Here is a 22,500-nt window from a genome sequence, read left to right on the forward strand (position 1 = left end):
CACTCTTTCGGTTGTGTAATATCGGCGGAGATCTGTTCTGAAACGCAGTGGAAACGCCAGTGTGGACGAGGATCTTTTTCATTTTAAAAACAAAAACGCACCAATGTAAACGTAGCCTTAAGGGTGTTGGGACGCTTTCACATTACCACCTCACGTGTGAGCCACATCTCTAGATCTAACCGGTGTAAACTAGTAGGTGTGTTCAACTTGCGCACGCATTACCGCGGGAGGAGCAGACTGCTCCATATGCTTTCGAATCGCTCTCGCGGATGTCAAACACCAATTGATCTGCGCAGCGCCGCTTCAAGTCGAACACACCTAGCTGCAGGCTTATTGGCTCACTGACGTTGACAAGATTAACCCCTCAGGTATCGAAATTTGGTACCGAATGACAAGACGTTTTTTGATACTCGATGGTGTCGAGGCAATTCGGTCGGTGCCTAAAAATGATCGAACTCAATACCCAGCCCTAGACTGAACTGTTGCTCAGCTTAAAGGCTTTTATATTTGAACCACCTGATATGTAAAGTGGATTTTAAGTATTCTCTGCCTGCTCATTGAGTGATGCCTGATAGAAACTTAAGACCCTTACAGCAATTTACTCTTTCCTGAGCCGCCCACATGGGTGAGATATGTCTGCCTCTCCCTGTCTGGTATGCCAGTGTGACATGGACTTGGCGACAGTGCCGTTGGCCCCTTCGGCCCCCTCAGATGCCCGTGAAGCAGCACTCCGGTGATGTGCAAAACCCCATTAATCTTTTGAAGAGGCATTTGACCTTTCAAACTCATTAAGCGCGGCAACCTCGCACATGCCGGGTATGAGCCTTCCTGCTCGCCTTCTCCGTCTCCCTCTGCCCCCTTTATCAGGGCCTAGATAGGAACAATGTTCTCTCTCCCTTCCTCACCGCGCAGCTTTGACCACTGACCTGGAAAATCGCCTGACCTTTTAATGCGTGGTTTCCCGCTGATGAATAAATTCATAAATTGTATGCTCTGGCATGAAGGCTTTACTCAGTCTCCCCGGAGCCGAGATCAGGGCCACAGGTTTAGTAAGCCTGACTTCTACGATTGCACTTGCTCCCAGTGGTAGGAAAACAGTTGGTGTTGGGTTCCAGGGGATGGACTGATAGGGTTAGTTTTGATGGAAGCTGCTGCTGCAGAGGTTGGAGCCGTTGCATAGCGGTTTAGTGCATGTGCTCAGATGTTGAGTTGTGTTGCTCATTTGGCAGACTTGACGGTGTTCACATGGGACATGTTATTGTAGGGGTCTAGAGATGAGCTTAAAGGTCCACTGAAGTGCTTTGAAACATGCACTGTTATTCTATGTGTTGACGTCTTTTTAACTGAAACAGGGAGACAGGGCGAGACATATCAAGCAGCCCTGCCCCCTTTTAAACGGCCAATAGCTTTTGTTTACATCACAGCTTGGGCTAGAACTTTTGAGCTTGGTAAAGCTGCATTTGACAAGGTATGGCAGCCTCAATCTCATCCATATTGCTATAAAATATACGTAGCATTCTGTGTAGAATTCAAGTGGGTCCTATACGTTTTGTGGTCTGCGCTGACTCGCGCATGTGATTCGTTCCATGCTATCGTGTCTCTGGACCGGAGCAAACTGTGTGCGCGCGGTGCGTCGGTTCACAAGACACAGCGCGAAACCAGATTTTTTTCACCTAATGTAATGCATATTTACACTATCTGAATCGTTCCTTATCCCCTATATAGTGCGCTACGTGCCATTCACCGTACAGAAAATACAAATTCTGTGAACAAGTGACCAATTTCAGCCGCAGCTTGAGCGTCTATTTATAGTGTAGGGGGCGGGACGGTTCGGATTCTAGAGAGCATTTGATTGGACAAAGTTTGATGAGAAGCTAAAGTTCAGGGTGATGTCATCAAAATCATTGATCCATGTTGGCGGAAGTGAGAGACTGCAAGTTTTGAATGCTTATATCTTGTAAATACGAATTTTGTCATTGTTTTGGAGCACACTAGCTTATAGATAATGTTAAGGCTAACATATTCATACTAAAAGACAAGAAACTTAAATTTTGATTTCATGGGTACTTTAAATTATTAAGTTGAACTGCTTTTAATTTGTATGTGTCGTCTTAAAAGCAAGAGCATGCTAATTAAAGCACCACTATTAAAAATAAAAACTCCTCAAAAATCAAGTTATTTTCGTATTTTCTATAATATTTTCGTATTATATTTATAGCATTTATAATATTCTGAATTTTCTTTTATCTTATTTTCTGTTTTCCATTTAATTTTAGTTTAAGTTTAAGTTATAGTAATCGTTTAGTTTTAGTAATTATGTGCTAATGTAGTTTTTATTTGTTTGTTTTTTATATTTACATAGAGCGTTAACTGTATTTTTACCATTTTTTTAAACTTAAGTTTATATTTTAGTTATCCGTCAATACAAGATCTGCCAGTGCAACATTTCAAATTTTTTGTAGCATTCTAACATTTCTAAAGTTTTTCTTATATTTATATTTATATTTATCAGCTTTATTTCAAATAATGAAAACAGTCACAACAGTTAACAACACTGCTAATCAACTAGTTGGTTATTGGACGATTAGTCATCTAGTTGATCATTGTAGCCTATCTCTAATGTGAATCTGAATCTTGTTTGTTGTTTCATGTTGTTCTGACCTGATTTTGTTTCGTTGTCTGATCTTTTTTCTGTCCATCATTTCCTGCCATCTTCCAATAAAAAGTGTCAAAAAGGCCAACATAAAAATAAGATTAAAATTATTATAGTAAAAGTGAAAAAAGGCCGTAGAAATTGCAAGGGGAAGAGATGACATTTCAAACGTAAAATAATGTTTAGTTGATCAGTCTTGACGTAGCTCTTTCGAGTTTGCCAAATTAAACAAAACAAACAAATAAAAAATAAACAATCAAGAAAGGTTATGCAAGACTTCAGAATAATGGAATGACAATATTTTTCTTTAACACTTTGTTCACAGATGATTGTGGGAGCTTCTGTGAAAATGTATGCCTGTGTCATTGTTTTTGTCCTGAATGGGTTGACTGCAATCTCGCAGGCAAATGAGCCAGAGCTGTGGCTATCTGTATGGCTGAATCGCAAGCTCTGCAATCAGCGTGTGAAGTGTTTGGGTCTATGTATTTCTACGTTTGCTCTGATTGCAATCAAAACAACTGAAGGCGGTCTGATTTCAGAGGCAAAGAGTGTGTGTGAGCATTTCACTAAACCGTTAACCTCGAGTCAGGGTCAGCTTGAACCTCAGATATAGGCTATCAGATATAACATTGTGCATATCGTCCAGCTTGAAAAATAAAATTTACCTGATGCTATTTTTTTTATAGTGGAACGTTTCTGTAATATCACAACTGGTGCTTCATCTAGAGGCATATAAATCCTGGCATGCTTGGAATGGATACGCTATAGAGATAACAGCTTGATTTATCGGCTTTTTTACTCTTGTTAAGATCTTGTGCATGCTCAGACGTGCACTGTGATTGCTTTTTCAGAGTGTTTAGAAGGCTTTACGTTCTGTTCAAGAAGCTGATTTCTCAGGGCTCTGAGCTGTTTGCTGATAGAATGTTTATTATTGCGTGATGTACTGTGGAGGTTTGGATGTTGGGCTGCAACAACTAATCAATAAAGTTTGATAATGAAAATAGTTGACGATAAAAGTCATTTATAGATTTTAGATTTTTTTTGTGCTATTTTATTGTAATGTTTATACTTGGAAAAATGTATAGCATGCCATGCATTTGCTTTTTGTTGTTCTACAGATTTTTCTCATTATTACTAGTCATGTGATATGAAACAATGGTGTTTTACTTTGACATCTTCAACATTGTGATGTGCCGGTTTGTAATTGCACCTTCATTGTTCTTTTATCCTTGCACATTATGGAAAGTATTAAATAAGATAGTACATTTAAAAAAAAAATGATGTAGTTTTTTTTAAAGTAGTTTTTATGTCCAATACTGTTCAAAGGTTTGGAGCCTGTAAAATTTTGCTGTTTTTAAAAGAAGCCTCCTATGCTCACCAAGGCTTCATTGTTTCCTGTAAAAACTGTAATATTGTGAAATATTATTACAAATTCCAATAACTCTTTTCTATTTTAATTTTTTTTTAAATGTAATTTATTCCTGTGATGGTAAAGCTGAATTTGAAGCAGTCATTACTCCAGTCTTCAGTGTCACATGATCATTCAGAAATTATTTTAATATGCTGATTTGGTGCTCAAGAAACATTTCCTTTTTAGGATTATTTAATCAGTAGTATATAGGTCAGAAGAGCAGCATTTATTTGTAATAAAAATAGTTTGTAACATCATAATGTATCTTTATAAATATTATGTCTTTACTTGTCTCTTTTGATCATTGTAATGCATGCTTGCTAAAATCAAAGTAATTTCTTAATTCTTCAGTGAACTATCCCTTTAAGTGTGTGTGTAGTGTTTGGTGATGTAATGTGTGGTCAGATGGTCAGTTGGCGAGGTGGTGTGGTCCTCTCTCTCAGGGCCAGATGGGGAGGCTCTCAGGAAGTGCCAGTTCCTCCTCTCTATCCACTCTGCGAGCCTGTCCTCACACACACACACACACACAAACTCACTTTAATGGCTGTGTGTGTGTGACAGCATTACCCTTTATTTCTCTGTCTCTGAGGTAATTGTAGATTACTTTAGCACTCCTTGAAGGTCAGCTCAAGGACAATTTAGCAGACAGGCGTCTAAATGAGAAGAAATAGGATTCACCTGGCAGGGAATGCGTGTGTGTTTGGCCCTTTGCTTTTTGTACCCATGTTCCTAAGACCGTTCCTGACCCAGAATGCAGCTCATACAGTTGTGTGGACGCCAGTGAATGACTGATGTTATGGTGGCCTTGTGTCTTTGTGTGGATGGTTGATGACACCAGTACTTCTGTTGCTGTCCATTCATTACCACAGAACTCTTTCAGTGTCTCTCTCTCTCAAGTATGACTCAGGTAAACCACAGATTTATTAAAGTTTGACATTAGGAACCATTGACGTTTCCAGTATGACAAACCGAATGAAAGCACAAATGCTCCAGTCTTCAGTGTCACATGATATTTCAGAAATCATTCTAATATGCTGATTTGGTGCTCAATCAACATTTCATCTTATTATTCAGCATTTATTGAAATGGAAATCTATTGTGACATTTTACTAGTTTTTGCTGCCACTTTTTATCAATTGTAAGCTCCTTTGCTCAAAACAAATATTAATTTCTTAAAAAAAAAAAACAGTTGAACTCTAGTGTGTATATACTTCCTTATAGGTAGCAAAGTTGCTAATCAATGTCACCAAATGTCAACCTGAAGGCAGTGCACATAAAAGCACAGTGAATTCTTGAATAGAGAGATGGTGGGACTTATTGATGGGCATAGTTTGCATTAGGTCAGTTTGTAATGGCGTTTTAAACCTGCCAGAAAGTAGCGTCTCGGTTTGTAGCTCAGTATTTGAGAGTTCTGCTGAATCAAAGTCAGATCACATTCCTAGTGTTTGAATCAAATTTCAACAAATACTTCAGAGCTGAGTCTACCAAATCCTCCAATACAACTAAAACAAAGCCCAAATGCCATTGCACCTAACAAATAACACAGCAAATACAAGCATAGCAGATGTATATTATTACAACAAACAACAGCATGCAGTTGCATTACTCCGAAATCCCTGCAGTGAATCCCTATGCTAAGAAAATGTGTTGAAAATAATTTGTGAAATTTGTTAAAGCAAGAATCACTTTTATGGTTGTACATTTTCCCCTCTAACTAAATATTACTTTTTTGGTATATAACATGTCCTGCACCGGCATGAATAATGCCTCATATCTTTTTAGCTTGAAAAGTCCTAGTGGGTATGGTTTTTAACTTACTAGCAGCAATCAATCAAACACGTTAGCAATACACTTGTAACCACCCAGATCACCCTATCAACTGCTTAGCTGCTGTAAACCACTGCAACACATTAGCAGCTGGATGCCTTTTCAACAACACACTAGTGGCAACTTCAGACATGACTTGCATGTTCTTCAGAAATTCCAGTGTTATTATGTAACACCACACTTAGTGATGTGTTTACAGTATTATTGAAATGCCTTGAAATGTGCTTTTAGCTTCATTTACACAGTCTTCTGATCGTACATGCACACGTCGCTCTGTTAGCTGGTCCTGCCCGGGAGAGTGCAGATGTAATGAAAAATTCAGGGCTGTTCTGTGGGTTGTGCAAGCTTAGAGTTGAGAATACTGTTAAATACTGCAGCAGTCACAAAAGGCAGCGATTTAAAACACTACCTGGCTCCTTTCTTGCCCCAAGAGCCTAAGACTGTGTGTATATTCAAGCTATCAGTCTGTCAGTATTGCTAACCCAGAGTCTGTTACATTAGCATTTCCCAAGTTGGTCCGTCCAATTTCTAGTGTTTTCTGGAGTCTTTTCGGTAGAAAGTTTTATTCCAGGTTGGTTTATGTGTGAGAGACTGGAGAATTGAGAACACCAGCTTGTTTTTTTTGGAGCGATTGAGTGGTAGCAGGCTTGGCCAAGTGGACTTCCTTCCTTCTTTTTTAGGTCTGGACTCGCACGTGTGAAGACTCTGCTTAGTGCGACGCCACATTTTGACATTCCAAACTTGTCTGAGCTGTCGTGTTCAAATGCTTCCCATCTGTGGGCCGGGCTGCTTGAAAACTAGCAGTGGAGCATTTACATTTTAATTTGCATTCAATCACCGTTGTGTGAGTGTGTGTTTACGTGTGTGTTTGCATTTATGGTGTCTTCTGAAAATTGACTAGTGTTTTTCCGTTTTCCTTCTTTTTCATTATAGAGGCACTACGAACCTTAAATTTCAATCTGTCCATTCAGGGTGAATGTACTGTAGATGAGCCTCCCACTATCTTTTTTCACTTGCAGTCAGTATCTTTCTTTTCCTTTCCATACACCGATTTCATTAGCGATGTGATATGAACCAGGACTCTTGGACAGCAGTTCAGCAGAATTTATTTTTTATTTTTTATTTCTCATGCTGCCTCATGCACGTACACCCACTCACACTAACAAATTTAACATGATGTTTTCCTTGATTGCTAACACACAAAATATGATTCTGTTGGCCCAAAATCCCAAACCATTACTTCAGTTCTCAAAACAGACACACATTCAGAAGAAATTTTTTCTTCTTCACATTTTTACATTCAGAAGGCACTCAGTGTCTATATGAAGCACAGGTTAAACCATTTTGAAAGCTCAATGCAATGTTAATTTATTTGTCAATGTTTTGGTGTACTTTATCATGTAGATTGAGTAGCAAAATTGTTCACAAGTCAAAAGATGACATTGATTATTTGTCCAACAATTATTTTAATTTGTTTTGATGGAAGAGAAAAGGTTTTGGACTGAAGTGTTGGAATGGTTGTGGTTTGTACAGATTGCTGTGTAGTTTCAAGTTTCTAGAAAACTGTATGCGTTTTAAAAACTGTCAACAGGGAAAGTAGTTGCAGTGTCCACATTACGCATGGCTTAGTTTAGGTAGTTATGTAATTTCTCTCTTTCTCCTCTTTTTCTCTCTCCCTAGTCTGCAGTATCACCTGTACTCTGTGTCATCCTGCCCTCTCTCCTTGACTTTCATTCTCTTTATTCAGCTCCGCGTTCATAGGGTACCAGTAGTAAGGAGGCTGTTGGGTTTCAGGGCTTCTAAATGATTGGCAGTAGAGAAATGGAGAGAGAGAGACCCTCTCCATGTGCTTTGATTAAACTCCCTGAGATCTGTCCATTAGTGGATGGGCCTCTTCAGAGGATGTGTGGGCTGGTAGATATTGGGGTGCCACAGGAACCAGGGTTAGGACCTTTTCCTTTTCACTTTATGTGATGCCTGTCACATTTTTTCATTTCAGTCTCTTAAATGGTTTCGCCTTCCTCTTTCCTTACAACTTGAAATTTAAATGTGTGCAATCTTTCCATTCCTCCACACTAAATAAGAAGATGGAAATCCCATATGACCCTCTCCGTGGCTAAATTACTCATCAAAAGCATAGTCTTTTAACAGCGTTGAGCATTGAAAGGGTATCTTAGATCATATTTCCTATGCCATCGTTGATTAATGTTTCCTTCAAGGTAAACAAGTTTGGCAGATAATTTCCTTGTCATTGGTTTAAACCATTTATGGAACATTATTGGTCAAAAAGCTCCTTTATTTGATCTAGTGATGAATCACAGTGGACTTCTGCCTACATTTGTACATTCCATATGTGCCTCAGGTGGTTTTAATTGGAAGCACTTGCTTCAATGAGCTTGAAATTGTAAATGTGAAAATGTGTGTAGTATAAGATGTAACATTTGTAAACAAGCTCATTGGATAGTAAAGTGTCCATTGGATTTGCACTTCAAAATCTTGTTGGAAGTGCTACTTGCCGTACTACTTGCCATATGCATTCTGTATGCACATGACCTTTTTTAATCATTTTAATCAAGTTATTTGATAGTCATGTGATCACAATTTAGCATTTGCTGTCAAATTGCTATTGTATCCTAGATTGCACTCTTTCAAGTGGTAATTTTGGAAAAAAAGTATGCCGTATTCAGCATTGGATGTAGTAAACATTCCACTCTACATCTAGACAATGAACTCTTGTGCTCTTGTACTGTATGTTTTAGCCACATGTGAGTAACAGTATTGTCATTTGATATTTTGGCTTCAGCACCCAAGTTTTTGATAGGTTGGTATGACTAAACTGACAAAAGTTTAGTCATACACAAAGATATTTTTAGTCATGCGGAGGTGTGATTCACTCCATGATGATTCCGTCTGTTCTTCCATTTCTAAGAAAACACAGAGTGCACAGAGGCCAGAATCCAGAATAAGACTTGTCTTTTTAATGGCCTCACTATAAACGCGGGGACCGTTTATAGATCAACAGGCCTGTGGAAAGAAGCAATAAGGGCCATCTAATTAAATCCAAACAAGCTGAAAGGAGCCATTCTGCACCTGATTTACATAATTAGTGGATTTTTTTCCCCTTTTTTTTTGAAAAGGTATTTGTGGATTAATATGCTCAAATTATCTACCTCACAGATAAGTAAATAAACAATCATGGAATAAATGAATCGAGACAGCTGAGCAATGAGATCTGACAGTTGTACAAATGATAACAAAAAGCCTCGACTTCAGACAGAAGAAGAGAAAGATATGCGACATCTATTATGAGACCTTGGATTTATACTTTTATAGGATGTTGCTTGAAATTTCTGGCATATTCCTATCTAGATTTAGACTTTTTTTACTTTGTGTTTTTATTTTGTATTATATTACGATAAGTAGAGAGTCCGTTCCCATCAGAGCTTAAAGGGACCCTGCAGCGCAGACGCCATTGCGACTGATATATTTCCCTGTCATCTATCCACTGAGCACACGTCGGTAAGGACAAGCTTTCTGTCCCGCCTGCCATCCATTCATCCCTCCATCTTTCCGCAGTTTAACAGGCACAGACCTGTTATTCTAACTTATCGACTCGCCTGGCCGTATTCTTTTACAAGCCGCCCGGTTGTGCTGCCCATTGATTGATCAGCTGTCGAGAGTATGGATTTCTGCGGTTCCGTGATGTGCCGTATTGATGGATGGCCGGTCGGGCTCCATTCTCTCTCGACCCCAGACCTTTCCGTCTCTCTGTCTGTCTCTCTCACACACACACACACACACCTTTGACTTGCCTTCATTCATCAATAGGATGGAGATCAATGTCTATCGTAATAATGGAAAGACGGAGGGGGTTGGGGAGAGTTAGAGAGTTTGGACTGATGATATGATATGATGAGAGGGGTTGGATGGATGTGATTTGAGTGTTAATTTGGAAGAGTTTGGTTTAGCGTTGTTCTCTTATTTAGTTCATTTCTTTTTCACATACACGCTTTACATTTTCAATCTTTTGGGGTTAGTATGATTTATAAATGTTTTGGAATGAAGTCTCTTAAGCTCACCAAGGCTGCATTAATTAGATACAGTAAAAACCGTACTATTATGAAATATTACAATTTAAAATAACTATTTTCTGTTTTAATAGGCCTACATTTCAAAATGTAATTTATTTCTGTGATGGCTAAGATGAAATTGTTATTTTATTTTTAGCCTTTATTCCAGTCTTCAGTGTCATATGATCCTTCAGAAATCATTCTAATATGCTGATTTGCTGCTCAAGAAACATTTCTTGTTATTATTAATGTTGAAAACAGATGTGTTGCTTAATGTTTTTTTTGTTTGAAACCATGATTAGAGTCTTTGAATGGTAAGTTCAAAGTAAAAAAAACATTTGTTTAAAATGGAAATATTTTGTAACAATGTTACTTTTGTTCGATTTAATGCATCCTTACTGAATAAAAGCATTAAATTATTTTCAAAAAATTAAAAAAGACTTTTTCAAAATAATTTTGACTTTTGAATGCAAGTGTAACTTTGACCAGACAAGGTTGTAAAGCGATTCTATTACAAAATGAGACAATATTTGTAATGTTTTAATTAAATTAAAGTGTATCATAATGGTTTTCAAAACATTACTGTTGTATATTTTTATTGTTTGTATCCTTGCTGTATAATTATGTCTTAGATTTCCGTTGTAGTTGCATTACATTGAGCCCTTTTTTTAATTCTTATTTGTATTTTATTTACTTATTTAGTTAGTTAGTTTGCCAAATGGGGGATATGCCAAAATATGTTTTTTCTGATATTTAGCTTAGACTATTTCTTTATGCATATAAGTTTATACTAACTTATCAGTGTGTGTTTCTACAATTTAAATGACAAGCAGTTGTAGTACCTCTGTGTATGTTCATGTCCCAGTGTAAGGGAAAATAACTAATTTTAGACTGCCAGTCAAGATTAGCATCAGTGACGATGCTTAGTTTGATGACATAAAGCATTCTGAACATAAGCCCACCCCTCAAACAGCCATGGGTGGGAGTGTGTGGATATGCGAGTATGAGGACAGCAAAGGAAAATTCAATCCACATCCTCATAGTATCTTTAATGACGCCTCTGTAATCTGACATTTAGTGCGTTAGAGGAGGAGGAGAAGATACAAGGGCAGGGGAAGTCGTCGTCTTTGAGGATGAATGAATGAGACAGGTGGGAGTGCTGGAGAGAGGAACGGCCCTCCTCCTGTCAGGGGCGTGAAAGGGAGGTGATGTGGTAATGTGGCGAGAATCAGAGTCTAATTTGATCTAAAGTGGATTCCTAAATTGAGAGAGGGGGAAAAAGTCTTTCCCTCTCTCTCTTCCACTTACGTAACCACTCTTCCACATTTTTGACTCTGTTGCTTATTAACAACGACAGAGAGATAGAGATAGAGATAGAGAGAGAGAGAGAGAGAGAGAGAAGGAGATTTAGGGATGGGGGAGGAGTTGTTCCCTTACACTGTCCTCCTTTCCTAGTACAGTGTTTTTAGTAATGCACCAAGAAGAAAATTCTTGGTTGGAACTGAACCTTAAAAAAAACAGTAGACACTCAAATACTGTAAATACTGTTTAAAATTTGCAATGACATTATTAACTACCACTCAAAAGTTTGGGCTCGGTATAAAATTTTTGATTGCTTTTGAAAAGTATTTTGCTCACCATGGCTGCATTTATATGATCAAAAATATAGTAAAATGATTGAAATGCTGTGAAACAGTAATATTTTTAAAACATTGTTTAAAATAATAATTGTAAATGATTCCTTTTCTGTTTTACTGTGAGGGCAAAGCTGAATGTCTATATCTATCTATCTATCTATATCTATCTGTCCATCTATCCATCTATATATATATATATATACAGTGGTGTGAAAAAGTGTTGGCCCCCTTCCTGATTTCTTATTTTTTTGCATGAAAATAAGAAATCAGGAAGGGGGCCAACACTTTTTCACACCACTGTATCAAACCCAAACTTTTGAAGAGCAGTGTATATTTAAGAGCATTGGCATTTCTTTATAACTTTATTATTTTCTTTATAAATTGCTTTACAGTACTTTTCTTTATAACTTGTGCTGTCAAACAATTAATCGCGATTAATCACATCCAAAATAAAAGTTTTTGTTTATATAATATATGAGTGTGTACTGTGTATATTTATTATGTATGTATAAATACAAACACATGCCTGAATATATTTAAGAAAAATATGTTGTTTATATATTAAATATATTTATATAGAATATAAATGTATATACATGTAAATATTTTCAAAATATATACTTAATGTGTGTGTATTTATATATACATAAAAATAAACACAGTACATATATTATGTAAACAAAAACTTTTATTTTAATCGTTTGACAGCACTATTTATAGCTAAATTACTATTATTGTTTTGATGCATTTCTTATCTTTATGATTAACTTTGAGCGAAATTTTACTTGTGTCTACTAAGTTCCTCATAATCTCATTGAGCCTCTACAGGTGCATCTCAATAAATTAGAATGTCGTGGAAAAGTTCATTTATTTCAGTAATTCAACTCAAATTGGCGTCTCGTGGGCTAGACTAACAAAACATTAAAATGAAACAACGTCACTTACATCATCATCACCGCATCTCCTGCTCCACTTATGACGCTCCCTGACGCACTCCTAACATTCAAATGCAAATGTTTATTTTAAATTCGACCAATATTAATTCTTTATTCACAATCTCCTCATCACAGGCAGGCACTGCACACATTTCAGCATGTGTTCGTGTTTGCTGTCTGCGTCACTCATAGCACGTGCCAATATCGAACATTTTTTCTATCGTTAGCGAAGAAGGTGTACCGTCGATAAATATCAATACCGTTATATCGCCCAGGCCTAAATTAAACCCTCTTGACTTCATAAGGGGAAAATCCTGACCAACATGGACAGGAACACAAAGGGCGAGAGAGGGAGATGCCAAACAGTGGCTACAGCTACAGAAATCCTAACTGCTGTGGCATAGTCGGCACAAGCATCCTGTTTTGCTCACAAACAAACAGCTCTCGTCTGAATAAAACATTATTTTGCTTGACATGGCCAGATGACATGGAGGTACCAGCAACGATACGGCTTCATTTATTGAGGTGTGTCTGAAAGCTCCACTAAAACTGTCCTCTCACTCAGAAAAGAGCTTTGGTTAACACAGAGGGCCCACCATGACATTTAAAAAAACACAGCAATCAGCACAAAGGCACAAAAGTGGGACAAGAGGTCGAGAAACAGGTGTGTGTGTGTGGTTCTGAGAACTTGTGGATGCTCAAGGGTTGTGCATGTGTGCTTTCTTATTATTGGTAGTAGTCAACCGCCTAACATCCACCCAAAACTCTATATTTCTTTGGAAGATGTAAAATTCTAGTTGTACAACATTTTTGCTAGTAGAACAGTTCCTTCACTTTGAATGTACATTAGTCAGAGCTGTCTGTTGTCTCTTTGATGCCTTCTAATCATTTTGACTTGGCTCACATCTCATAACTCGTTATGTAAGCACATGCTCTGGCTGACAGCACTCTCCACTCTCTGGGAGTTGGTCACATGACCTGCCTGCTCTCAGCCTAACCCTTATTGGCGACTGCTGTCTTCATTCGTGACGTGTTTTAAAAATGAGGAATTATGGATTTGTGATGAACCTGGCTGTATAGGCAATTTTGCTTGGGATAGCACTGAAAAAAGTCTGTGTAAATGCATATTTTGCAGTATATAAAAATAAGGCTTAAATATAATGGTTAAATACATTTTAAATTGGAGGGGAAAATATACAGTATGCATGCTTCTCACTAATCATGAAACTCTATTTCAGCATTTTCTCTATATACTACTCAAAAGTTTGTGATTGGTACGAATTTTTTTATATTTTTGAAAGATGCTCATCAAGGCTGCATTTCTTTAATTACAGTAAAAATGTTAAATATTGTACAACCTAAAATAAAGTTTTCTATTTGAATATATTTTAAAATGTTATTTATTCCTGTGATGGCAAAGCTGAATTTTCCGCACTCATTATTAAAAGTTTTCAGTGTCACATGATCCTTCAGAAATCATTCTAATATGCTGATTTGCTGCTCAAGAAACTTATTATTATTTTCAATGTGGAAATCAATTGTGCTGCTTAATGTTTTTTGTAGAAACAGTGATGCATTTATTTAGGATTCTTCGTGAATAGAAAGTTCAAAAGAACAGCTTTTATTTGAAATGGAAATCTTTTGTAACATGATAAATATCTTTATTTTTTTACTAATTTAGTGTATCCTTGCATAATAAAAGTATTAATTTATTTAAATAAATAAATAAATATCCTACTGACCACAAACTTGAACTTGTTCTTATGTTTGAAGAAACAATAGTTACATTTTCTCAATTCACTCGCTATTGTCAGATGTGGCAGAATTTTGGATTCTTCATATGCCATCTCTCATACGGCTTCTGATGTATGAAGCCGTATGAGAGATGGCATATGAAGCCCAGCCCTCCTCATATACAAAAGTAAAAATATGCCTTTACTTGCTTAATTCCAAATCATCTTCACAGAACATGAAGCAAAGCAGCTTTCAAAGCTGTGCATGTCAGTCTTAAGTCATTCCATGACCATTTAATGACCCCAAATCACTTGTTAAGCACATTAACTTATTTCTCTTCACTCTGACAGCTCAAAGGATCTGGTGGGGAGATGATGACGTTACAAGCGAGCCAAGCTTCATAATTTAGGGAGACTGAATCAATAGGAAGCTGTCACTCACATCTCCGTCAGCACACGGACCTGCCATAACCGGACCCCACACGGTCACAGCCCATGGCTCAAGCCATTCTCACTGACCAACCGCAGAAAATCTCTTGCACCTCGACTTCCGCTCAACCCCCTTTTCCTGAAAACAGTGTTTCATTTATAACTGCCTACAAGCCTAGCTATGTCAAGATCATGTAAGAGCCAAGCAAGTCGGTTTTGGAAAGGATGTCATGTTGTGTTAGCTCGGAGGGGGGTTGTGTTTTTAAAAGCGGGCGCTCGGCACCGTGACCCATTTCGAAAAGATGCCAAGCTGATCAGAAAGAAGAGCGAAAATGACTGAGAGGTCCTCATGAATACACCTCCCCCTGTGCGGAAACCCAGGCAAATAGCTGTTTTTATGATTCAGCAGCTTGTGCGCATACGTGCAAACGTTTCCATAGAACCTTAGAGAAAAACAAGCGCTCTTTAGACCCCAATGGCAGAGCTGAAAGTTTAATGAGGTCATAAAGGTCTGTGTGGGGCTTCAACTTAATGTGCTTTGCCATTTGGTTGGCTTTAACGGCCACTAGCGCATGCATGCACATAGAGAGTCCATTTAAGTTTGTGTGTGTGTGCTTATTAGAGGGATAATGTTTGGTCGATGAGTGTCCCACAGGTCTTTGGACTCTGATTGGTGCATTCTGAGCCTGTGTGTGCTTCATGTGTATATACGCAGATAAGCTGCATGGAAGCGAGTTTAACAACATGTGGCTAATCCCCTCTATTGAATGTTATGTTTCTCATATTATAATTCTTTCACTGGGATTTACATAAGTGTGTTGGGTTTGACAGGGAGATTAGTGCCCCTGTGACATAAGCACATCCTTCAGCCAGTCATCTTTCTGACGTTCTCTTTGTTTGTGACCTCTCTTCAGAGGTTAATTTGGGTTTTTGGGGATGAGGGAATAATTCTGCTCCCAGGTTCTGCTAATGTCTAGATGGAAGAATAGTGCTTAATGTATTGAAGGTTATTTGGGGTGAGTACATTCGCTAAATAGAGACAGAATGTGTGTATTTTTGGAATCAAAAGCCCTGGAATGACGTTCCGAATAATTTCTGCTCGATTCAATGGAATAGTTCATGTTAAAATAAAAAATTGGTCATTTACTCCCCTTCGTGTCGTTCCAAACCTGTTTGAGTGACTTTCTTCTGTAGATCATAAAATGAAATGTTCAGCAGAATGTCCAAGCTGCTCTTTTTTGTATAGTGAGTTGGGGGCTATGACTGTCAAACAGGATGTCTAGTGAACAATGACTTGACTTTTTGGGTGAAAAAACCCAAATCTAATGCATGGCTTCAAATGATTTGGAATATAGCGCTTGAGTTTTAAGACCTGTTTTATGACACTTTTATGCTGCTTTTGAGAACTTTTAAGAGCTTTTAAGAACTACCGCTTTCTCCGGTAGTGGGCGGAACTAATGCGCAAACGGCAATCTCATTGGCTGGCGCTCACCTATTATCGTCCCTGTTTTGATTTCAGCAAATCGGTTCGAGCGAACGCACACAACCTGATTAATATTCATGAATCCAGTAGCTCATTAATCCTTGGTGCGTTTTATATTGTTCTTATTAGTAGAATTCGTATCATTATTATCTTATCAGTATTTTTGTTAGTTTTTCCCCAATTTTTTATTTTTTTTACAGAAACACTGACTGACCTAAAAAGCACCACCACCAGTCCGAAGTTCAGTTAAAATGACTAATATGCATTCATACATGGTTATCAAGTTTTAATTCTAATTACTAAAGTTCTATCATTAAATAATATTGATTATCATATTATAATGTTTGACTGACTGATGTTAAGAGTGTAGTTTCAGGTATTTATAAAACTGTGCCATTTTACAAATATACAGTGGGTACGGAAAGTATTCAGACCCCCTTAAATTTTTGTCTGTCTGTCTGTCTGTCTGTCTGGTAAACTAAAAAATTTACTAGCCAATGGCGATTCAATTGCCAAGGTGTTCGTAGAGGGCTGTGTAGGAAGGGGACTCGGATCAGTCGGTTGGATGGAGGCAGATTTGAATGTGAGCTCAATTGTAAGAAAAGGGCAGCATACAAAATTATAAGAGAAGTCTGGCATACATCAGAATCTTCACCGGAAGATCGAGTTATGACATTTTGATTAAAAAAGTTACTAGCTCTTTTTTTTAATTTATTTTTTTAATTAGAACATATGCATGGATAAATCGTTCACAATAAGATCAATCACATGCATTTAGAAAACAGACTTTATTAAGAGCACATTTTTAAATCTACCCATTTGTGTTCCAGAAAAAAAGAAAGACAAATGGTTTTGGAATGACATGAGGCAAGTAAATGATTTTTCATTTTTGGGTGAACGATTTCTTCTACTACTTGTTTTCACATTTTTTTGCTGTTTTTCTGTCTCTTAGTCTGACCTCACTGTGTCTTTCTGACTGCATTGTGTAGTATAACTTAGTCTGGCACAGCATCTCTTTCTACTTTTCTGTGTGTCTTGAAGGTCAGATCAGTAGGGGGCCCGTGTCAGCAGAAATCATATAGCATCTTGTCCCCTAAAAGTGGAGAGACCAAGCAACAGCTGTTCTGAGGGCGAAAAAAACCCCCACTCAAACCAACTGAAGCAAAGTTAGAACACTGTGAAATTTGTCTATGTTTACCACAGAAAACCTTGGGAACGTAAAATACTCACCCCTCAGTACATTTTCTATATTTTTCCCCCCCTCATAATACTTGGCAGTAACCGCAAATTTACAAGGCTAAAAAATGCTCTGAGTCATGCTGTAAGATACAAGTGCTCTCGTGGCAGAAGTGCACAGCTCCTCTGAAGGAGCTTTCTGCAGCTCATCTGGCTTGTTGTGAAGTAGCATTCAGACTAGAGTTGTGATGTCAGAGCCGTGTGCATGTGTTAATACAGAGTCCGTGTCAGTGGCGTAGTGGTGGCATTTTGCTGGTCTCACGTGGCTCTGTGTTTGACAGCAGAGAGCTGAGCAAAGAGAAACAAGCATTTTGGTAGCAATAAATATTAATGAAAAATTCAGCTTCTGGTAACCCACCATGTTTGGCAAAATGAGGGCAGGTACTGTATGTGGCAGAATGTGGGCACTTTAAAACACTAACTAGGCAAACATATACTTCCATTCAAAAGTTTGGAGTCAAACTTATATGCTGTATAATATACTATATAATATATAAATATATGTTTGCCTATTTAATGCACCCACATATCTTTCATAATTTTGCAGAGCAATATTACAGTATTACTGTTTTTCGATCATTTTTATATTTAATATGAATAATTATTAATAAATGTAAGTAATAATATCTAATATATTAAATAAGAATAGAATGTAAGAATAGAAAACTAATTTTTTAATTTGGAATAATATTTCACAATATTACTGTTTTACTGTATTTTTGATCAAGTAAATGTAGCATTGGTGAGACTTCTTCTTGAAAAAAACTTTTGAAAAACGTAAAAAATTGCAGACCCCAAACTTTTGAATGGTGTGTAGTTCACTTGAATTGTTCACAGAATATTGTATATGTATGGTTGAAACTTTAGAGAACATGTGCAACTTCTGCAGTGCAACCCTGCTCCTCCATAATTGCAAAAAATAATGATTACTTCTAAATACAAATAGTTAGTCCCGCCCCAAACTCACACCATTGGTTGAGCTATAAGTTGACATGTTGGACTGCTCAAACAAACCACAGCATAACAGAGCTATAGTGTTTATACTCTTTGTAAATGTATTTGTCTTTGCACATTACTCTGGAAAGGATACTTTAGCATCAAAAAAGACATGTTTGCCCTTATAAATCTTCTTGTTTTGTACAGATTTAGGCAGAGTGTTTTAGGAATGAAAGGCAGTGGTGCTATCCATGGTGCTGAATTGGCCCTACAGTCATGTCGCTGTCCAGGGTGCTTATACTGTGTTTCTGAGTACTGGGTGTTGTCTGTGGTTCTGAATTATAGGCTTCATCCCAACAAGCCTTCTCCAAGGTGCTGATTTAGAGCCCAGGCTCTATTTGTGTCAAGGGCATCTTTTTAAAAGTGTTTCAGCTTGGCCAAGTTAGTTTACACAGTCTTGTACTTGTCCGAATTGCTGAATAACATTCAAGGGTTCACTGCTCATTTTAATGTAGTTTATAAGCAGAGTTTCACATTAGGGCTTTGTCATTGTAGAAATGCAGCAGAAATGACAAATGCCAACATGAATTTGCTTCACAGGCCTCTTGGGCTCTATTGCATCATGGTGGTGTCGTAAAACATTTATTTTCTCTTTAGAAAATTAATGTTTAAATGTTAAACCAGCACATTGTACCACAGACCATATTTTCTGGCTGAAATTTGTCAAGATTCCTGTGCTTTGCAAAGCTGACCAGCATTATCAGCTGATGACCGGTGCACTTCATTTCACTAAGTGCAGCTCTGCAGGTCTGTCAGTCCCCATTTGAGCTCTAATGCTCCTCTGATGCAGTCACCCTCCAGATCAACAGCCCGTCCTCTGGGAGTGTGTGTTCATTATTATTGAACACTATCAGTTCTATATGCTCTGACAGTGAGAAGGAAAATGCACAACATATAATTGCAATTTAGTGATTCTGATACCTTATCAGTTCTTATATTGTTTCTCTCTTGATTTTGTTTTTTTCCTACAGTTGTCTTGCTGAATTCTAAGGAATCCCAGGCAGAGCTGGGTTGGACCTCATATCCTTCTAATGGGGTAAGACCTTCATTATTCATTAGATCATTGTAGATGTAGACTATACCATGGTTTTAGTTAAGTGGCACTAAGACCATCATATAGTTCATTGTGGGGCTGAAACAATGATAATGATAAAATTGATAACAATTGATAATGAAAATAATTAACAACAAAGCGATTATGGAAAACATCCACCACCATGTCACTTTACGGTAGTGAGTAACACTTTTGAAAACTTTCTATGAAACGCATCTGAAACAGCAGATGTCACAGTGCAAGCTTCTGCAGAAAGAAAATGCAAAACCAAGCCGATTGCATTTATATTAAGAGCTTTAAACAAATGAATAAACATAACGTTTGATGCAGGTCTCTGTTTAATGTGTTATAGACGTGTTTCCTCAGCGCATTCCCCACTTACTTTTTAATGTTTTCATCTTTATTCCTGTATTCCATTTTGCATAATGCTGAAGAAGTGAGTGTAATAGTTTTTTTAGGATTTTTTTTTTTTTACGAGGTTGTATTGTCTAATAGATTTTATGTTTTAGGTTTGTATTTTATTTCTGAGTATATTCTTGTCTATTGTCTGTGTACTGATGGATGTAATAAAGTCGTTGTGTTCTAGCCATTGTGTTTCTACAAAAATGACCAGACAGTGTGTATGTGAGCACCATGAGTCCAAGACCAATTTCCCTGCAGTGACAATAAAGTGTCCTGTACTGAACTGAATTGAATTGAACAAACAGATGGAGCGCAATAGAATGGGAGCACAATAATAACTTTCTTTAATAAAATACAAAATAAAATAAAGATGGGATTTTTTTTCATCCAATTAATCGAGACAGGTTAATCATTTATCAAAATAATTGTTAGTTTCAGCCCTAGTTCATTGGAAATAAATTTGCATTTGTAATATGTAAAATGTGAAGTATGAAATGATGTGATTGTTTAATTGAACCTTTTTTTAATAAGAGTTCCCTGAGTCCCGACCCTAATTTAAATAAATAAATAAATAAATAAATTTGAACTTGCTAGTAATAACCCGGACTCAGTATAAACGTCTGTTTATTCAGAAATATGTGGTTTGTTATAAAATGTATAAATACTATAGATAGGTAAATAGGTAAATAGATAAGTAACAGAACCATATTATTTTTATGACATTTGTTTACATTAATGGTTCTTGAATATCTCTAATCCTTCACCAGTGTGGATAGAATACCACACTAAATTCTAAAATACTCGCCTATTTCTCAGTACATAAAATTCAGATGCTTCTGTTGCAACACAACGGCTGTAAACCAGTGTAATCCAATTCGTAAACAAATTACTTCTCTGGTCTGGTTCTGTTTAATGAATTGGGCTAAATGCCTCATAACCGATGAAGCCATTGGTCTAAAACTGCTCACTTGCTGACTGAATCATTCAAAGTGTTTACTGAATTAACATCTGACTCATTCCCTGAATTACAAGTCATTGGTTTCAGTCATATCTGACTCGAAATTCACAATCAAGTGTCAATGTGTTATGATGTACTTGAGATTTGTGAGACATACTTCAATGTAGTTGCTGTTCAATGGGATTTTGGGCTAAACCCTATACCCAATTTCTTTCTCCATCTCTCTCCTCCCCCGCATCTTTACCTTTTACCGGTCTATTTCTTGTTTCTTTTCTGTGTCTCGATTCCCCAACTGTATTACTTACTCATCCCTGCTGTAATCCCAGTATGGACTGCTTTGCCCTCACCAGATAAACCCCATTTGTCTCTTTCTGTGTCCTATCTCTCATCTTACATCATCTTCTCTCTTTCTCAATTCTAAACCACGTGCTAAAGATTACATGCATAGCTTGATTCATAGCTGAGATGAGCAGTAAGCCTTACAGAGGACGGCTCAGCTCAGGATGGACACGTTCCTTCATTCGAAACGTTATCTGTGAGGAAAAACGACTGTGTGCTGGGGACTCGCTACAAGCTGTTATTTGTTTAGCTTGTTAATTCTGGACCTGACAGCGATTAAATCCTCAGTCTCCTGCTCCCAGACGTTGCCCACCACAGCTGCATGGATGTACACACACCCGTACATGCATACATGCTACGCAGGTTTGATCTCTCTGTGGTTTTCAACAGGATGCGTTGAAATTCACTGCCACTCATAGTCGTATCTGTGGAGAGACTCTGCCAAACTCAGATGTGGATTCAAACTGCTCAATTCCCTCAGAAACGAAGGATCTTCATTACACTGCAATTAATTGTGAAAACACTGTGAAATTGTTCATCTTCAGAGGCTCATTATAATCTCTCTACAAGACGATGAGCTTGTTTGTGGTGCTGATTGAAGATGCTTTAGTCTTAATATATTCTGTGTTTGATATACTGTAGCTGATTTGGCATTAAGCTTTATAAACTGTACACACTAAAAATATATATGCCAACATGATGCTCTTATTGACATAAAGACAATGATGTGTACATTACTCTTTGTAATAATTATGCCTATAGATCTGCAGTAAGTTACTAATTTACATCTTTGTGTATATAGATATCCCCCAAAATATCCCCTTTCTAGGCATTTAATGTACCACAGGTAGCATTTAAAAAATATTATATTTTATCTTATTAAATATAAAAAAAACATGTAATTTAATTTAATTTCATTTCATTTCTCACCAATGTTAATAGATAAAAGGCCAAAAACTTTTGCAATATATATTATGATATGAGACAATGATTTTTAAAGCCCAGTCAAAAAGTTGGTACAGTCCATGGAAAGTAAAATTTAATTTAATTTTTATTTAAATTCCGTTTTTTTTTTTATCATTTGGCATTTCACAATAATAAAATAGATAAATAGACCAAAAATCTTTGCAATGATTATTATTATCTAGAGACCTTCTTTTCTTCTTTCTTAAGGCACAACGAAAAAGTTGAGATTTAAAGGTGCTGTATGTAGGATTGACACCGAGTGGTTGAACTAGGTATTGCAGTCCAAATTCAAAATATTGTTGAGGTTTTTTTTCACCCGGCCCGTCCTCCTCAGACCTGACGCACACGCAGGTTGCCAGATTGACGACACC

General features: G+C 37.2%; 1 protein-coding gene across 3 annotated transcripts in view; it reads left to right on the forward strand.

The window, feature by feature from the left end:
* The window catches only part of LOC107654743 (ephrin type-A receptor 7-like), a 164,435-nt gene that overhangs the window by 12,894 nt on the left and 129,041 nt on the right, over nt 1–22,500 (forward strand). For all 3 annotated transcript variants that reach the window (XM_016441974.1, XM_016441975.1, XM_016441976.1), the window contains exon 2: nt 19,382–19,446. In XM_016441974.1, the coding sequence (XP_016297460.1) occupies nt 19,382–19,446 (65 nt within the window). The remainder of the gene's footprint in view (nt 1–19,381; nt 19,447–22,500) is intronic.

This window comes from Sinocyclocheilus anshuiensis, unplaced genomic scaffold (genome assembly GCF_001515605.1).
Source record: "Sinocyclocheilus anshuiensis isolate Anshui unplaced genomic scaffold, SAMN03320099.WGS_v1.1 scaffold195, whole genome shotgun sequence".
NCBI lineage: Eukaryota > Metazoa > Chordata > Actinopteri > Cypriniformes > Cyprinidae > Sinocyclocheilus > Sinocyclocheilus anshuiensis.